Source organism: Monodelphis domestica, chromosome 3 (genome assembly GCF_027887165.1).
Source record: "Monodelphis domestica isolate mMonDom1 chromosome 3, mMonDom1.pri, whole genome shotgun sequence".
In the NCBI taxonomy this organism is placed as follows: Eukaryota; Metazoa; Chordata; class Mammalia; order Didelphimorphia; family Didelphidae; genus Monodelphis; species Monodelphis domestica.
In genome coordinates, this window is record NC_077229.1 from 93,437,704 (window position 1) to 93,457,074 (window position 19,371).

Consider the following 19,371-nt stretch of genomic DNA (forward strand, 5'->3'; position numbering starts at 1 on the left):
CAGTCTGGGAACTTCCCTGGTTCTTTTATCTTTGCCCCCCTCTTCCCTAGTCCAAGGGGACTCATTTACCTTTGGCGGCACTCAGGAATTTGTCTGCTTTGGGCACATCAAGACGATCCAGCAGGCTCAGGGCATAGCCAGCCAGGGCCACGGTGTAGGGCCTATTCAGGGCCTGATATCTGCCTTCCAGGTAGTCACCTGCTTTGTTGATACTGCCTTCCAAGCTCTGTAGGAAGAAGATACGGGTCCTGCTCAGGCCAGCCCTACAGGGCACTTGATGCCATATCCTCTTCCCCTGGCAGGCAGCATAGCCTCTGACCTGGGTGGGCCATCCTTTATGCCCCAAAGACCAGAGAAGAGGTTTGAGGCAGCTTTAGACCCTTGAGTGGTAGGGCACAAGTCATGAGGCTAAAGTTATTCACACCTCAGAGGTTTGGGGAGTTTGGGAAGAGTGGAAGGCAGAGGCATTAGGGACTGGAGAAGGTTTGGTACCCAAAAAAAGGCTAGCAGAGGGTCACTTACATTGACTTGGCCTCCACAGATGTCTTTCGCTTCATAAAGAGCTACGAGCACAAAGGCTGTGAGTGAGACATCAGCCTCTCCACCCCTGAAGCCGCCCTGAGGGGAGCAAAAAACAAGTTGTACATCGAGTCCAAGATTATTCTGCCTCTGAACTCCCATTTCTCCTAGCAAATCTCCCTGGTTTCTGATCCATCAGACTAGCAACCTCCTGAGGGTAAGAGCTGTGTCTTCCCAAGGGCAGAGGACAGTGAGGACTGACAGGTTTGGGGTAAGTTGTACCTTTCTATCTCATCAGAGGAGAGGACCCCAGCCCCCCCAGCTCTGCCACCCAGGCCTCCATATACTGGAGTTCATGATCCCCACCCCTACTTCCTGATGATCCAGCAGGCTTTTCACACTGGAGAGGTAATGCCTTTCCCTCCTTGGCCTCCTTCTCTAATTAATGAGCTCCTCAGAACCTGCAAGCTGAGGAAGCACCCAAAACCAGTCCAGTCGTGCTTACTTCAAATCCAGACCAGTCCATGGATCATCTCTCCACCAGGCCACCTTGCTTTCTCCTCTCCATACTTTTCAGTTCCCTTTATGCAGTCTTCCCCAGAACGTAAGCTCTGATAGGGAAGGGACTATCTTTTTTTTCCCCCTTCTAATTGCATTCTCCATACTTAGCACAATGCCTGGTACATAAGTCTTTGGGAAATGCCCTATTTATCTATTTCTCTATCTAATTTATCTAATTACTTGTTTATTTGCTGTCATCTTTGTCTGTTTGTGTAATTATGTATCCATCCACCCATTACCTATTGGCCAATCTATCAATTTCTTTAATATCTATTGGTCTCTATTTTATTTATTTTACCTATTTTTATATCTATCTGTCCTATTCTACCTACATCTGTTTATCCATCCATCTATCTAATTATCTACCTAGTTATTGATCTATCAGTCTATTATCTATATAGCTCCCTTTTATCTATTCTATTTCCCTTTATATCTATCTGTCCCACTTCATATTTATCCATCTAATTATTTACCTAGTTATTGATCTATCAATCTATTATCTACATAGCTCCCTTTTATCTATTCTATCTCCCTTTATATATATATATGTACATATATATATATATATCTGTCCCACTTCATATCTATCCATCTCTCTATCCAGTATCTATCCTCTTTTATTATCGAATTGTATCCACCTCTATCTGGCTGTCTTGCCTATCCTACTCTATCTACATTTATGTAGCTATTACCTAGCTGACTCTTTATTTTATTTATATCTATCTTCTATCATTGCTTCTCTGTCTCTCTGTTTGGGTCTCTGTGTCTATGTCTGTCTCTCTTCCTGTTATTGCTGCCTTACCACATTTCCTCTCCCTCTCCCCTCTCTAAGTGGAAGGTAGGGGCCTTACAATCATCTCCTGGTGAATCACTGGGCCATCCTCCTGGAACATTCCATCTGGTTTCTGCTTCTCCAAGATAAGCCATTTGACTGCACCACAGAGGACCAGGGCATCGATCGCTATGAGGTTGCTGGCCATGGCGAATACCTTTACAACGTAGGCTGTCAGCCTGGGGACAAAGTCATGATGTCAGCTCACCATCACAGAGGCACAGAGAGCTCATCAAGTCTAAGCTCTTTCCTCGGCAGGGGCCTAAATTGAGGTACACACAACTGGAAAGTGGCAGTCAGGATTTGAACTGAGGTATCTCACCTAAAAATCATCAGGTTTGTTCTAGAAAGGATACTGGACTTGGAGTCCAAAGACCTGAATTCAAGTCCCAGATCTGTTAGTGAGTTGGCTTTGAGCACATCATGGGATCTCTCTGAACCTGTTTCTTCATCAATAAAATGAAAGAGTTGGACCAGATGATCTCAGAGGCTCTCCCACATTTCTGTCATTCTAGGTTCTAAGGTCCTTGCCATCATCTTTAATATTCCCTATTCTAAAGTCTTTTCCAACTCTGACATTTTCTGTTTGACATTCTGTGTGCTAAGAGCTCTCCCACCCCCTGGCATTCTCTAAAGTCCTCCCAACCCTAACATTCAGTTGAAGATCTATGATCTCAATCTTAGGCACCATAAGGGTATAGATAAGTTCACTGGATTTGGGGTTTGAGGCTCTGGGTTCAAACACCAGCTCTTTGAGTTTGGGTAAACCATTTGACCTCTCTGTACTTCAGTTTCCTTATTTGTAAACATGGAGAGAATAAGATTTATACTATTTAATTCCCAGGGATGCAGGCAAGTGCTTTGTCCAAATGAAGTGTTCTGGATATAAAAACTGTTGTTATTATTGTCCTTTGTGTCACTTCCCCTCTCTAGCCTCAGGGTCTTTCTTTGTAAAAACAAAACAAAACATTCTTCCTTCCTTCCTTCCTTCCTTCCTTCCTTCCTTCCTTCCTTCCTTCCTTCCTTCCTTCCTTCCTTCCTTCCTTCCTTCCTTCCTTCCTTCCTTTCTTTCTTTCTTTCTTTCTTTCTTTCTTTCTTTCTTTCTTTCTTTCTTTCTTTCTTTCTTTCTTTCTTTCTTTCTTTCTTCCTTTCTTCCTTTCTTCCTTTCTTCCTTTCTTCCTTTCTTCCTTTCTTCCTTTCTTTCTTTCTTTCTTTCTTTCTTTCTTTCTTTCTTTCTTTCTTTCTTTCTTTCTTTCTTTCTTTCTTTCTTTCTTTCTTTCTTTCTTTCTTTCTTTCTTTCTTCTTTCTTTCTTTCTTTCTTTCTTTCTTTCTTTCCTTTCTTCCTTTCTTCCTTTCTTCCTTTCTTCCTTTCTTCCTTTCTTTCTTTCTTTCTTTCTTTCTTTCTTTCTTTCTTTCTTTCTTTCTTTCTTTCTTTCTTTCTTTCTTTCTTTCTTTCTTTCTTTCTTTCTTTCTTTCTTTCTTTCTTTCTTTCTTTCTTTCTTTCTTTCTTTCTTTCTTTGTCTCAGAATTGAAACTAAGTATCATTACAATTTATCTGTTCCAAGGCAAATGAGTGGTAAGGGCTAGGCAATGGGAATGAAGTGACTTGCTCAGGGTCACACAGCTAGAAAGTGAATTTCTAATCTTTGTGCTTTCTACCCTCAACAATGCTACCTTTCCTCACTTTTTAGCAGATGGGCTTGTTTCCCTTCACCTGTATCTCGGTGTCATAGTGAGTTGGGGAAGGGAAGGAGAGGGAAGGACCTGTCGCAGACTTCCCCAGGGTCTAGCCCTGGCTTACCATGTGCTGGATGGTCGATTTAAAAAGGCAGCATACGAGAAGTCCCCCTTCTTAAAGGCCATCTGTTGTGCATACCCTGTGGAGAGGGGAAGATAGTATGGTTTGACCAGAGAGACACCAGGTTGGCCTGTGCTGAGGTGATAGTCTGCATGGCCATCGAAGTGGGCTTTTGAGAGACAAGGGAAAGGTTAGAGAGTCAGGGGACCTCACCCTTCTTGATAAGTTCTAAGGCTCCAGCTCGCTTTTCCAAGCCAAACTTTTCCCACTGCTCGGTGGCATCAAGATAGTGGACAGCGATGACCGTGGGAGTCATTCCAATCATGTTCTGTTCACCACAGCCTGATGGCGTCACAATCAGGTGATTCAGCTTGGTACCATCTATGGCATCCTCCACCATCTGGGCCACAGGTGTCCCTGCAGATAGTATTGAGACCCCTCAGGAGCTCCTTCACAGACAGGTCCTCAGTCCCCTTTACCCTATAACCCCAGGTCTAAAGCCATGCCTTCCAGAAGTGGGAGAAGCAAAGAGGGAAGGAAGAGAGGCTGAGGAGAGTCCAGGGAGGGGTCCCCTGGAGCCTGTTACCTTGAAATTGGATGCTAGTTTCCGATTCTGTGCCTGGCACAATGTCCTCAATGTCTGCAGCAGGAATGTCTTCTCTCTGCTCTCCATCTGACCAGCAGTGTAGAAAGTAGGGCATCAGAGAAGATCCTCTCTCTAGTTCCCTTCCCTTCCTTCCCCCTGCAGTCCCATTTTCTCAAACTTCAACTCACTGTGTCCAAGTTTCACTGGATCCAGGGTTCGAGTGGTAACAGACTTTGTCACTTTCATCCCTTCCGCCTTTGTAGGGGGTGGGAAAGAGATAGACAGTCAAATTATCATCCCCTGAATGGTCTTTCTCTCCCATTGTGGGAATGATAGATGAGTCTAGGTTCTAGAGGATTTTTTTGAAGAAAGGAGAATTCTAGGACCCTAAATTTTTTGTATTTGAATGTTCTTAGATCCTAAGATTCTTACAACCTAAGGTTCTGGGACTCCAAGAGTCTAAGCTTCAGAGGTTTGGGGTCATACAATCCCAAGGCCAGAATTCTAAGAGTTCTAGGATTCTCCAGTTCCAAGCAGTTAATATTCGTTAGGTCTCTTCCCCAAGGCTTTCTCAAACAGAGGGGCCCAACTAACGCTGGCTCCTGGGAACAGGTGGGTGAAGATAAGGTTAATTCCCCTACAACTTACCACAACCTTCAGTTTCTTTTTGATACCATCACTGATAAAGTGGTTGTAGACAGCAGCCTTGACCTCTATGTCATGGTTGCCAATTTTCAGAGGTACAATGATGAAAGGCACGGCTGTGGAGGACTTGGGTGGGATTCTTATGGTCTGTTGGTAGCGCTTCTTGGAAGTGGCAGAGCTGCAGATATCAGGATTGTAAAGCAACTCCACCCGTACCTAGTGAAGTGAGGAGAGACACCTTGGAATGAAACCCACCCCCAAAGCATGATCTTCTTCCTGGCCCCCTGACCTTCTCAAGAACTTCCCAGGGCTTCCAATAATTCAGAGAACTTGGTTTCAAATCCTGCTCAACTACATGCTTGACCTTGGGCAAGTCATTTCTGCTGCCTAGGCAGGTTCCTCTTCTACCAATCCTGAGATTGTCTATACTCCAGACCCTTCCTGATTTCATTGCCTTCCTCTGGATACCCCCCTGCTTATCAATGCCAGCCTATCAACCTTGACATTCTATATTTCTAACATTCCTCTAATGTTCTCTGGTTTGTTCCATTTTTTGGAAGTCCTCTCCCTCCCTCTAAAATGAGGACACTGGACTAAATGATTGCTAAGGCTCCTTCCAGCTATAATAAATCAATAATCAGAGAAACAGCATTGGAAAGAATCTGAAAGGCCATCTAGCCCAACTATCTAACCCATGCCTGAATAATCACTCCCTCCACATTATCCTTGTTAAACATTTCATTTGCTGAAGCCTTTTGCTTAAAAGACCTCCAGGAGGCAGTGTCTGACACATAGTAGGCACTAAACAAATTATTATCTGCTAAATAGATCCTATACTCATTAAGTAGGCAACAAAACAAATACTGGCTGAAGGAGAACTCACTCCATCCTAAGATTCCACTTTGAAAGCAGCTCTAAATGTTAGGAAGTTTGTCCTTCCATCAGGAAAAAAAAAACTGTATCTCTGAAACTTCCGTTCATAACTAGGTGGCACAAAGGATAGAGCTCTGGATCCCAAGTCAGGACAATTGAAGTTCACATCCTGCCTCACGTTGTGTCTGTCTAAATGTAGGACCTCTAACAAGTCACCAAAACTCTTTCCACCTTGGTTTCTCCATTGGTAAAATGAAGATAACGCCAGCACTCATCTCCCAGGGTAGTTCTGAGAATCCAGTGAGATAAGATATGTAAATCTTATTCTATAGAATTCTTCAGAAATGCTAGCTATTCTTCTTCTTATTAACCCTAGTTTTAAACTCTAGGGCCAACTGAAATGATAATCTTTCAGTTTTGTTTTGTTTTTTTTTTTAAACCCTTCCCTTCCATCTTAGAGTTAATATTGTGTATTGGTTCCAAGGCAGAAAAGTGGTAAGGGTTAGGCAATGGGAGTTAAGTGACTTGCCCAGGGTCACACAGCTGGGAAGTGTCTGAGGTCAGATTTGAACCTACTAGAGCTTCCCATCTCTAGGCTTGGTGCTCTACCCACTGAGACACCCAGCTGCTCCCAAGTCCTTCAGATTCTTAGAGAGAGTTATCACTTGTCTCTCCGTTAAGCATCCTGAATTCTTTCAACCAATCCTCAGGCGGTCTATGCTTGAGCCCCTTCCCTGTTTTTGCTGCCCTCCTCTGGATACCCTCCTCCTTGTCAATGCCAGCCTATTAGCTTTGACATTCTATATTTCTACAATCCCTCTGATAGTCTCTCTTTGTTTGCTTATTTGAAGACCTCTTCCACCTCTTCCAATATATTTTATGTTGTCTATGTTTTTCCCTTCAACCTCCCCCCCTACCTTCACCCCTGAAAGGTATGGGAAATAGGGGTGGGGAAGGGGGTGACATCAGGGCAGGGTTCAGGGAAGCCTCATGGAATGAGTGAGCCATTGACTAAGCAGCTGGCATTTTTCTCCCTCCAATCCGGAGTTGAGGAACAAGCCATGAGGTTGGGGGCAGGGGGCAGGGTGGGACAAGGAGTGAGCCTGGGGGGGAGGTCCAGGCAGGGCTACCGAGGTCTCCTCACCTTGAGGGTCTCAAATTCTCTGTAGTTGTAGAGCACCGCTCGGATCTCCACCTGTTCATTGCGCACCACAGAATAGGGCATTCGGAGGTCAATGAAGAAGTCTTGCATCACGGTGAGCTCATATGGGTCAGCCACACAGATTCCTGCCCAAGTGGGGAAGAAGAGCAGGAATTTCATAGGATGGGGAGCCCTGGACCAGGGGTCAAGGTTCCAAAGGCTAGTCTGCTCAACCACCCTCTGACTTTTTTTTTTAACCCTTAACCTTCTTTCTTAGAATTGTGAAGATGGAATTAACTCTCCCCTGCCTATTTTTTAGATTTTTAGCCACCAAGAATATATACATCCCCACTGTATTGGACATTCATTTAACTCTTACAGAATCAATACTGTGTACTGAATTAAAGGCAGAAGAGTGGGGAGGGTTAGGCAATGGGGGTTAAGTGACTTGCCCAGGGTCACCCAGCTAGGAACTGTCTGAGGCCAGACTTGAACCCAGGTCCTCCCATCTGCAGGTCTGGCTTTCAATCCACTGAGCCACCCAACTGGCCCCTCACCCTATGACTTTGAATCAAGTGATCAACCATCAAGTATTTGTTAAGTAACATATATGTGCCAGGAATTGTGCTAGGCATTGAGGATACAAGTACAAAGAATAGGGACAGCTAGGCGGTTTAGTGGATAGAGAGCCAGGCCTGGATATGGGAAGTTCTGGGTTCAAATTTGACCTCAGACACTTCCTAGCTGTGTGAAAACAAAACAAAACAAAACAAAACAAAGGAACAAAATGAAAAACTTCCTGGGCAAGTCACTTAGCCCCTTTTGCCTAGTTGTTATCACTATTCTGCCTTAGAACTAATGCTCAGTATCCATTCCAAGACAGAAGGTAAGGGTTTTATTAAAAAAAAAAACAAAGAATGAAACAATCCCTATTCCCAAAGACTTGACATTCTAATTTATGTATGTGTGTATAGATATCTATGCACACATATACATATAATATGTATATATACACATTTAGTCTAGCCCTTATCGCTTGTCTACTTTGGAACAAATGCTTATTAAAAAAAAAAAACAACAAAACTAAACAGGAGGAAGCCAGAGCCTGGAAGTCCTGGGTTCAAATTTGGATTCAGACACTTCCCAGCTGTGTGACCCTGGGCAAGTCACTTAACCCCCATTGCCTAGCCTTTACCGCTCTTCTGCCTTGGAACCAATACACAGTATTGACACAGTATTGATTCTAAGATAGAAGGTAAGGGTTTAAAACAACAACAACAGAACAACTAAATCCAAGACTTTAAATTTTTATACTAGAAGTAAAAGAACTTCCCATCAGAAGCAGTGGGAAGGGGATTGGGAGAGGACGACTTTGGAAGTGTAGGAGAGGAGGATACTGTGACCTCAGCCCTTGCTCTCCATCCCTTCCCTGACATCCCACCTTGACACGCCACCCCTCAGTGTCTTTTCTCTCTCATTCCTAGCCTTACCTTTGGTCTCTGACAAGCTTACAGCCAGAATCTCCCAGGTTGTGATGGAGTCTTTGAGGAACACATTGAGAGTCTTAGTAGAGATTCTGGGAGGGAGGAAAAGAGGAGAAGTAAGAGAGAACGTAGGTGAGGGAGTGCCTGTCTTCAGAGCCAACTAGATGCCTTGAACCTGACGGAAGGGCATTGGTGTCATATCACCAGAAGGTGACTATTTAGGGATTGTGGCAAGGGGGGCTGGGAGTGGGGAGCAAGGGCCAGCACCATCACAGGGGGTCTCAGCCTTACCCATTCTTATCTGGCTTCTCTAACAATGGCTCCACAATCCATAGCCAGCTCTCTGGAAACTGGCTTCTGGAGATGATGTCTTCTTCTGGCACAATATCATCGTCTAGATCACCTGAGGAAGTAGGACAGGACGGGGCCGTCAGTTCAGTGCTAGCCTCTCCTTTGCCCTGGGCTCCATCTCCTTTACTTCCCATGATCCACTTTCACGTGGCCTTCACCAGGCATGAGGACACTTACTTCGAGACAGGTTGAGGATGTTTTCTCTCTGCTTCTGCAGACGAACCTTGCTGATGTAGCGACAGCAGTCCAAGAAGGCTTTGACGCACTCCTCACCGTCTAAAATGTACTTTGTCCTCCTTTCACACGTGTAATGCATGGGGTTCGGGCGCATGCCATCCTCGCAGCATATCCTCAAGTTTTTATCCTTATACTGGCCAGCTGCAAGAACAACCCCCCACCACCCAGGACCCTCAGTCTCTTCTAGGGCCATCCCAGAAACCAGGCAAGACCTGGTCTGAGCTTCCCTTCTAATGGGAGGGTCTGGGGTTGGGGGAAGAGGGGACATCTTCCTGCTGGCAGTGTGGTCCTGAGGGACTTCATCTACTCACCTTTGTCGTTCCTTATCTCCATGAGCTGGACAGAGCGTCGCTGGCGCTTGGGTGAGTTGGCCTTGGGGCACTCAGGATCTGCAAGAGGAGGATGGGTAAGACATGAGATAATAGGGGCAAATTTTGTTGGAATTCCACAACCATTGTTGGAATCCTTGTTCCCCTACCAGTCAGGATCAAGTCCTGAAGGGGCCTCTCTGTGAGACTTCCCTCCCAAACAAATCCTGCACTCCCCCAAGGTATTGCCTACATAGACCCATTGGCTCTCTCCCCCAGGCTCACCAGACCGCTGGTCTGTTTGAAGTTGCTTGTTGGTCTTGAGAGCAAGTCCAGCATCTTTGAACACTCCAGCATAGTTCTCTCCACTGCCTGGAGTACAGCCAATGTCTCCATTCTCCACTGTGTCCCAGATCTGGAGGCAGAGAGAGAAGCCCAGGAAGAAGCTCAGTGAGAGGCATGAGAAATCAGGAAGGGGAAAAAGTGGGAGAAGGAAACTCAGTGAGGATAATAATAATAATAGCATTTATCTATTATATTATTATAATGTGTAATTAGAATTTTGTACCCCAGGACTCCATTTCCTAGAATCCCACCTTTGTCCTTATATCATGTCCTCCCTGTCTGGCTCTTCTCCCACTTCTCTTCTCTTTTCGCAGGCTTTTACTTTTGTCTTTTTATTTCCTCTACTTTAAGTGATTATTAATAAATCTTATAAAATAGAATACTTGGAGTTATTGGATATTAATTTTAATCTTACAATAATGCTTATTATATATCTTTCTCCTATGTGTCAAGTATCATACTAAGCTCTTTACAAATATCTCATTTGATTCTCATAAATGAGAGGTATCTCCATTTTACAGTTGAGGAAGCTGAGGCAAACAGAAGTTATGGCTTTCCCAAGCACAGTGTTTTGTCTAAGGTACTTATTATTTGGGTTTAGTGAGGGGGATGATCTCTGAAGGATGGAGGAGATTCTGTGGTGGAAGAAGTTCAATGAGAAGGATGGAAGGATGGAAGGGGTTCAATAAAGGGGAGAGAAGGGATTTGATTAGAGGGATGAAAGAAAAAGAGTTTAATGGCAGGGATGGAAGGAATTAAATAAGGAGGAAAGAGGGAATTAAATGAGGGAGATGGAGAGGGTTCAGTGAGGGAGGTTGGGGAAGATTTAATGAGGGGGATAATGGAGTTCAATGATGGGACTGAAAGGGGTTCAGTTGAAGATGGAGGAGGTTCAGTGAGGGGATGTTTCTGTCACATTTGCAGGCTCACCTTGCTCTGGGTAAATCTATTCTTCTTGTTCAGAACAAATACCCCCTTGTCCACAGCCACAAGCCCCACTCGGGCTCGATGGTCACCTTCAATCTTCAGGGTGGCCTGTTTCCCGGGCTGGTGTTTATCCACATTCCCTGCTCCTTTTACCACCAGCTAAAAGGCAGAGAGGAAATTTGGTCAAGCTTGGAGGTGTGGAAATGGCAACTCTAGTTCCTTTTCTTAGTAGGGAACAGAGAAGGAAAAAAAAAAAGCTGAGGATATGAGGAGAAGCATCTGGATAGCTTGTCCTTGGAGACCTCTGGAGATGGGGAGTTCACAAATTCTAGAGACAACCCCTTCAACTTTTGAATAGAAACAAAAAAAGACCTAAAAAGAGGGAAAGTGGTGGAGAGAGAATGAAAGGATGAATAGACCACAGAGCTAAGACATATGTAGCAGGAGAGAGAAATAAAGAAAAAAGGGACAGAATAGGAGAGAGATGAGAATGGAGATTAAAAACAGTCAAGACTTGGGTAGACAGAGAAAAGAGAAAGACAAAAGTCAAGAGACAAAAAGAGAGAAAGACTAAAATAAAGAGACAGAGAAAGAGACTTTAAGAAAGAAAAAAAACACATTTTCTTCAAATTGCTTTGATCAATCTCTCCTTTGCCCTCCACTATGCTCATCTTTTATTATATTTATCTGGGTAGGAATTGTATCTGACCCCCTCCCCCCAAAAGAACATAAACTCCTTAAGGGCAGGATCCAGACTATTTTATTTTTTCATCTCAGAAGAGAGCTTAACACAGAGTAGGATCACAAGATCAAAGGTGTAGAGATGAAAGAGACCTCTGAGACCATTTAGTTCAATCCATTCATTTTTTTTAAACCCTTACCTTCTCTTAGAATCAATACTTTGTATTGGTTTCAAGGCAGAAGAGTGGTAAAGGCTAGGCAATAGGGGTTAAGCCCAGGATCACACAGCTGGGAGGTGTCTGAGGTCAAATCTGAACCCAGGACCTCCCATCTCTAGGTCTGGTGCTTTCTCCACTGAGCCACCTAGCTGCCACCACCTATTCAACTTTTCAGTTGGAAAGACTGAGGTCCAGAGAAGTTCATTGACATGCCTAAGGTCCAAATAGTAAGCAGAAGAGTCAACTTTTTAAACTAAATCCTTTAGCTCCAAATCCAAACTGAAGCTTGATCAAGAATGACCTCTACAATATCCTCAACAAGTGGACATTTAGCTTGCTGCTCCTTAGATACTCCTGAGGATGGGAAAATCACTAGCTTTAGAAGAAATCCATTAAACTTTTGAATAGAAACAAAGATAGACTGAAGGGTAAGAAGCCAAGGCTAGTTTGGGGATAGGACTCACCTTGCCAATGCAAGTGTCTTTGACATCCACCCAAACAGAGTCAGCCACAATCTCCTTTTGGCCGTTTCGAGTCACCTGGTAATAGGCTACCACTCGGAAGGAGGGGATGTAGTCAGTTGTGAGGGGTAGTGTGAGCACCACCACATCCTGGCCTGGTTGACGCGCCTGACGCCCAGCCTTCAACATCATTCCTTTGTTCATGATCTGGGAAGGACGGAGATCATTAAGGGGCAGGACCAGCTGACCTTCCTCTCACAGGGGTAAGAGACTGGGGGGAAGAATAAGAAGGGGAACCCAAGAGGGAATAAGGGTAGGTAATACCTATAGGGGAGAGAATGTGGGAGAGAGAAATCAAAGGAGATTGTGCAAAAGGACCCAATGAGAACTAGAGAGAGTGATTGAAGGAGAAGGAAGGGTCTGGACAAATGACATGGGAGAAGGGAACTAAAGAGAGGAAGATCTGAAATAGGGGCAGGAATATAATCAGAATAATTAGACATTTATATACTACTCCAAAGTCTGCAAAGTAAGTGTCATTGGGTTTTGAATACAGACCTTTGTAACTTCAAGCCCAACTCCCTGTTGAGTACACCACAACCATCTTTCATGAGACATGAAGAGAGCTCAAGGATCATGGAGATGGAGGGTGGAAGGAGGGGGAAAGATCGGAGGAGTTTCAAGGCTAGAAAAGGGGGAAAACTAGAAGAACCAGAGCAAGAGGGACCTGGGAGATGGGGAGAGGAGAAAAAAGGGCAAGGTCAGGAATTGCACTGGGGCTATATACCACATAGGTGAAGTAGCGAATTTGCTGGTTTATGTTGTCTCCATCTGTTCGCAAGTGGAAGTTGATGTTCAGGTTATCACCAACTTTGAGCTCCGTTGAGGGCACAGACAAATGCAGGTAATTATTGGAGCCACCTATTGTTTGATAGGGCTGAGCTATCATTTGCTGGGATGCCTGGCGGTCCTCAGGGAGCTCTTTCTTGCCTGTCCTCACCTGTAGGTAGGAAGAAATTAAAACCTTAGCCCACAGCACACATTTGCTTTGCGTATACAAACCGATTTTCTCAGGACATGATCACTTATGGCCTGGAGAATGGACTAGATGACTTCTGGTCAGCACAATCCAGGAACCCTACAAAAGACTGATTTGTCCATTTTTTTTTATCTTTTATTTTTTAAACTTAATTTTGTTGATTAATAAGAACATTTTCCCATGGTTACATGATTCATATTCTTTCCTTCCCACCCCCCCCTCATAACCAATGCACAATTGTGATTTGTCTAGAGTAAGAAAAAAGCTGGATTAGGGTGGGGTGCTTCAAAATGTCAAGGAAAGAAGATTTGTGTGAAATATATATATATATAAATATGCACACACACACACACATAGAGGCAGAGACAGAGATAGACAGATAGACAGAGAGAGAGAAAGAGAGAGAGAGAGAGAGAGAGAGAGAGAGAGAGAGAGAGAGAGAGAGGAAGGGAGAGAGAAAGCCAGAAAAGGGTTAGAGAGAGGAGAGAGAAGAGTGAGAGTGGGGAGAGAGGGGAGAAAAGAAGAAGGGGAGAAGACACACAGAAAAAAAGAGTGACATAGAGAGAGGAGAGATACAGAGGCCAGAGGGGAGAAACAAAATGAAGGGGAAAGGGGGGGGAGAAAGGAGAAGAGATGGAGAAAGAGGAAGAAAGATGGAAAGAGAGATGGGGAAAGAAGAGAGTGAGAGAAAGGGAGAGAGAGAGAGAGAACTGAAAAACTTTCAGGATTATGGTTGGGGGGATGAATATAGACTACAATAACTCTTATTTATCACTAAGACATATTGGCAACAGCAAGAGCCCTGGGCTATAATGGTTGGTGTACAAATAATGCACTATCTCCCCTTAGTGAATTTTGTGCCATCTTGAAGTCCCCATCTGTAAAATAGGTAAACCTTGAAAACCAAGATGTATAGACAACTCGCAGAAATATATCAGACCAAAGTCATTCCCTAAAAGAGAAATTGTCAAAGGAGATGAACACAATTTTCTGCAAACAATTAACAACCATATGGAAGAATTGTCCAAATCACTAGTAGTAAGAAATGAAATTCAAAAGAGCCTGAGTTTTCACATCACATCTAGCAAAGGGGTAAAGAGAACTACAACTGGAAAGGGTTATGGAAAGATGCATCGATGGATCTGTGAATTGGTATTATCATTCTGGAAAGTAATTTGGAAATATGCAGAGAGTAGCTAAAATATTCATATCCCTTAAAAGAAGAACTGTGGGAGTAGAAACGCAAAAGAAAAACATATGATTTATCACCTGTACATGTGGGTATAGGATTTGGGTTTGGGGCTTAAAAGATGACTTTCTTACAAAAACAAATAATGTGGGAAATAGTTATTGAGTGATAATACATGTATAACCAGTGAATTGCTTGTCAGCTCTGGGAGGGGGGAGAGAAGAGTGGGAGGGATAAAACGTGAATCATGTAACCATGGAAAATACTTATAAATAAACAAATAAATAAAATATTCATATCCTTTGACCCAGAGATTCTATTGCTAGGACTATACAAGAAGAAAGACGTCACAAAAAGAAAGGTCAAAATATACCAAGTATTCGTAGTAACATTTTTCATGTAAGCAAACAAGTGGATTCAAACTCTATTAATTAAGAAATGGATAAATACATTGTGATATATGAGTATAATAAAATATTTCTGGGCTGTAAGAAGGGATGAATATGATGAATATAGAGACAAATGGGCAGATAGATACCGGATGCAAAGTGAAATAAGCAGAATCAGTAAAATATCTACAATGATAGATACACTACCTAACAATCAAATAGACACAACAACAAAACAGTTGAAACGGAATGCTGTGAGATTATAATGAGCAAGCTTGACCCCAGAGAGATGTGAGAAGATACCTTCCCTGTTTCTTTGCACAGATGAGGGACCAGGGCAGACTTTTTTTTTTTTTGCTATATTGGTTAGCTTTGCTAAAGGTTTTCCTTTCCTTCCTTTTTAAAATTCTTTAATATGAGAATTAGTTCTTTGAGAGGGAGTGGAGAAAGGAATTGGCAAATGAAGGAAGATGTAAAAAGAAAAGATATTTATAAGAATTTTGAAAAAAATATGTAGACCACTATTTTCTCCAAACCATGAACCTTGGTTCTATGTGAGTACAGCCCCAATTAGATAAGTAACAGAAGCCTCTTGTTTCAGGCAAAAGATAAAACCTTAACTAATTAAACAACAGAACTTTTCCAAGTCAGGAAGAGACCCTGATTATACAAATGAAGAACCCCAATAATACAAATGACAGAATCCCGGAATAGCCTGGCTTCCCAAAATCACTTACTGTAATAGTCAAAGGATTACGGTTATTGGGTGTGTTGATTCTCAACTTGGCCAGACCATCAGCTTGAGTCAAAGACTGGACTTGAAAGTCTGGGGCTATCACCGGGATACCAGAAGCTGGAGATCCATCTGGATTGGTCACAAATACCTGGAAAGGTCACAGGACAGAGATATGGGTAAATGCCCCCCCCCAGAACCATCCTCATCAGCCGTCATCTCCCCTAGTCAAAGAAAAGTGACTTTTATTCTAAGTGGAGTAGAAGGGAGTGAGTCTAGACCTAAAGAAAGGACTTCCCCTCCCTTGCCCCTTCCCCTCATCCATCTTGGGACTTGTAACCTATGAGAGGGATGAAAAAAGTTCCCTACCAAGATGGAGAGCCTAGGTGCTCTAAGGGTCTTACCGTGAGATCAAAAGGCATAGCGGGCTTGAAGTGCGTAGGAGTCTTGGTGAAGTGGATTTGGTAAGGAGATGTCACAATTGGGATCCCGGTGTATTCTGCCTCCACCATGTCACTCCCTGCCAAGGGAAAGGAAAGGTGAGACCAGAAGCAAAGAAGGAGGGGGCCCAGGGTCCACACTCACACAAAGAGGGTCTCCCCCATCACTCACCAGTCTGCAGGATAACTGTGACTGACACATACAAGGACTTTCCCACCAAGTTCTGGCCTGGGAACTGTTTGAGCAGGACATCCTGGGACAGAGTAACATCTCCATTGCCATCATTAATCTGTGTGGGATATAGCCCAGTGAGAAATGCTCAGGCTTAATGAAGAGCAGAGAAATTCAGGAGGGAGACAGGGGCTCAATGAAGGTCAAGAGGGCAGTGAGAAGGGTTCCATGAAGACAACAGAAGAAAGGGATGTTGGTTCTGTGAGGTGTAAAAAACATTGAGTGGGATCATGACTCAGGGAGGAGTATAGTAGAAAAGAGATGGGTCATCAGTGACAATTTGGGGTGCTTAGGGGGACTGGAGGTCAGTGATGGAATAGGGGTTCAGTATGACTGAAGGTGACAGAATAAAGGGATCTGGCAGGTCACATACTATAACTCGCTGGAGTGATTCAGGAATGCTATGTTTATTTCCGTCATCCAGGAGCCCAAAGATTACAAAGGCAGTACCTTCCACCATCTTTCCATACAGGAACCTATGTAGGGAGAAAGGAAGTGCTTTGGTCATCTCTTCTTTCCCATAGCTTCTAAGAAGGATTGGTCTTTCTCTGTCATTCCTCATCCTTTTTCTGAGACAGAAAGTACTACCCGGTTCCTGATGAATGAACCTAATAACTCAGGATTACACTAAAATCTCTTACTATCCTCCTTTATCCTGATTTCCATGACTTAGCATTCACATGGTCCCCTTTCTGTCTCTCTTTGTTGTCTCTTTCATTCTCTCTTCAATCCTCCCCTTGCCTGTTTAACACAAATATTTCCCAGTGCAGTGCTCTGTCCTAGGCCCTTTTTTCTTCCTTTGGAAAGTTTATGTAGATAACTCCCAAATCAATAATTCCATAACCCCCAAATAGCTCTGGTTCCATATTGCCAACTGCTTGCAGGATATGTCTATGAGCTTGACCCACTGACCTCAAACTTAGCACGTCCCAACTTAAACTCATCTTCTTTCCCTTAAACCTGCTCCTTCATCTATGGATGGTAGCACCTTCCCACTCATCCAAGCTAGAACTTTGGGAGTCATCTTTGGCTCTTCCCCTTTCCTCATCCACCACATCCAAAATCAGCTGTCAAGTCTTTTCATTCCTACCTTCACATCTCTCACAGCCCACTCTTCCTCTCCCTTCTCATTGCCACTGCCTGCCTTTCATCTGGACTGCCATAATTTAAAAGTCACTTTGCCTCTAGTCTCTCCCATTTCCTTCCTTCATACTAATGCCTGGGTCATGTTCCTAATGTACTACTATGTCCATAGCACTCCCTTCCAATAAATATGTGTCAAAGGCCATTTTGGTGGGCTTGGTGGATAGATAGTCAGGCCTAGAAATGGGAAGTTCTAAACTCAAATCTGACCTCAGACATTACTAAATTGTGTGACTCTGGGAAAGTCACTTAACCCCAGTTGCATAGCCCTTAACACTCTTCTGTCTTAGAACCGATACTCAGTATTGAATCTAAGATGGAAGATAAGGATTTAAAAATAAATAAATATTTGTCAGATTGAATTCTGCATGCTACATGCTGAGCACTCAGTCCTTCCCCTAGTATGATCAACTACATCCCTCTTTCCCCTAATCTTTCCTTAATTAATTTCCTTAATAGATTTCTGGCCTTTTGGTGATACCAGCTGAAGAGAGAGGACTCCTGCTTGGACTAGCTACTGGCAGCTGGACAAAGACTAAAGACCCACTTCTCTACTGGACAGTTTCATCTGAAGATCTTGGCTCAATAGATTGGACTCCATTTGTGAGATTTGTGTTGGGGAAACTTAATTGTTTTAGCTTAGATAAGTTAGGTTTAAAATAGCAATTAGTTTTGGGATTAATTATAATAATTTTCCTTACCCTTTTCCCCTCTTCCCCTCTCAACCTTCCCCAAAATAAACCTCATTATTTATATGTTTCCTTCTTGTTCTATCCTCCTAACAAAATCCCACTATAACACTTAGCATCAACACCCCCTTCCCCGACTCCTCCATAAGGGCCTACCTGGCTGTGATAGAGATTCTCAGACCTTCGGGATCATCAATGTAGAAGAATTTTTCCTCTGGATGCAGCTTGACCTCAAAGCTTGGCAGCACTGGGTGGGATGAAAAAACCCTTCTCTGAGTTATCAGGATCAGACTTAGGAGACAAGGGCCATTCTGAGGGTAATGGATCTGGGAGGAGGCCCTGGGGCTAACCTGAGAGCCCCCAGTCTAAATGAGCATATATTGAAGCATATTCTGAGGTTTCTGAGTCTGGGTTGGGGTGGGACTGTGGGCGAGAGACACTGGGAGCCTTCTGAGGGCCAAACAAAGACAGAGAGATATTCTGCAAGATCTGGATCTAAGTGGAGAAATCATGGGAGACATTCTGAGCATTTGAATCTGAGGGGAAGACAGTGGGGGACATTCTGAGGGGTCTGGATCTGGGGGACATATTGGGTGATATTAGGAGAGGACTGGCCATGGTAGGATGGATCTGGGGGGATATTCTGCTTTATACCTTAGAGACCAGAGGGCCTTTCTGTCTTACTCTGCAGCTGAACCATCCTACAAGGATTTATCTCTCCTTTACATCCTATTAGGATGTGAACTCCTTGAGGGCAGAGATTGACTTGCTTTTCTGTTAGTATCTTCAGTGATTACTTCATTGCTTAACTCTCAGTAAGTGTTTAATAAATGCATATTCATTCATTCATTCTGAGAGATCTGAGTCTGAGATAAGAGAATTTGGGGGACCTTCTTAGGGATCAGAGGAAACATGGGATGAATAGCAAGGTAATATTTTGAGGTCCCTGAGGTGGAGAGATCAGACACTGAGAGAAACCCTCTGAAAGGTCTGTGTCAGGGATAAGGCAATGGAAGCAGATGGAATTCTGAGGGATTTAAGTCCCAGGAGAACCCTATGGGGAGAGATGAACACTGGGGGACATTCAGAGAGAGAAGAAGAAGAAGAAGAAGAAGAAGAAGAAGAAGGAGGAGGAGGAGGAGGAGGAGGAGGAGGAGGAGGAGGAGGAGGAGGAGGAGGAGGAGGAGGAGGAGAAGAAGAAGAAGAAGAAGAAGAAGAAGGAGAAAGAAGAAGAGGAATCTGATAGGAATCCTGGGGGCTTAAAACTGGGGGATATCCAGAAGGACCTGGGGAACTTTCTTGGGAGACACTGAAAGGAACATATGCTGGGGGGGATTCTATCCCCTTCCATCTCTAACACCCTCTGTCCTCCTTACCATACTCTTTCACTTCAAATTCAGTGGAGAAGGTTTTCTGGGGAGAGTCATCATAAGCAGCGATGATTTTCCACTGTCCCAAGCTAGAGAGGGGAAGTAGACGAAGAACTGAGACAAAGATTGAAAGCATGGTCTGGGGTGGGGGGTGATGATCCAACCTAGGGGGGCCCTCAC

General features: G+C 43.7%; 1 protein-coding gene across 1 annotated transcript in view; it reads right to left on the bottom strand.

Moving 5' to 3' along the window:
- C3 (complement C3) overlaps nt 1–19,371 on the bottom strand; it is a 35,912-nt gene that overhangs the window by 9,363 nt on the left and 7,178 nt on the right. The window contains exons 6-28 of the mRNA XM_003340725.4: nt 19,198–19,280; nt 17,978–18,068; nt 16,363–16,465; nt 15,930–16,047; nt 15,722–15,837; nt 15,322–15,468; nt 12,755–12,967; nt 11,971–12,174; nt 10,611–10,766; nt 9,621–9,750; nt 9,339–9,416; nt 8,968–9,168; nt 8,731–8,842; nt 8,446–8,531; nt 6,959–7,101; nt 4,945–5,157; nt 4,485–4,551; nt 4,297–4,383; nt 3,924–4,127; nt 3,714–3,789; nt 1,932–2,091; nt 523–618; nt 70–226 (exon numbers count right to left, since the gene is read on the bottom strand). Coding sequence (XP_003340773.2) covers nt 70–226; nt 523–618; nt 1,932–2,091; nt 3,714–3,789; nt 3,924–4,127; nt 4,297–4,383; nt 4,485–4,551; nt 4,945–5,157; nt 6,959–7,101; nt 8,446–8,531; nt 8,731–8,842; nt 8,968–9,168; nt 9,339–9,416; nt 9,621–9,750; nt 10,611–10,766; nt 11,971–12,174; nt 12,755–12,967; nt 15,322–15,468; nt 15,722–15,837; nt 15,930–16,047; nt 16,363–16,465; nt 17,978–18,068; nt 19,198–19,280 — 3,041 coding nt within the window. The remainder of the gene's footprint in view (nt 1–69; nt 227–522; nt 619–1,931; nt 2,092–3,713; nt 3,790–3,923; nt 4,128–4,296; nt 4,384–4,484; nt 4,552–4,944; nt 5,158–6,958; nt 7,102–8,445; nt 8,532–8,730; nt 8,843–8,967; nt 9,169–9,338; nt 9,417–9,620; nt 9,751–10,610; nt 10,767–11,970; nt 12,175–12,754; nt 12,968–15,321; nt 15,469–15,721; nt 15,838–15,929; nt 16,048–16,362; nt 16,466–17,977; nt 18,069–19,197; nt 19,281–19,371) is intronic.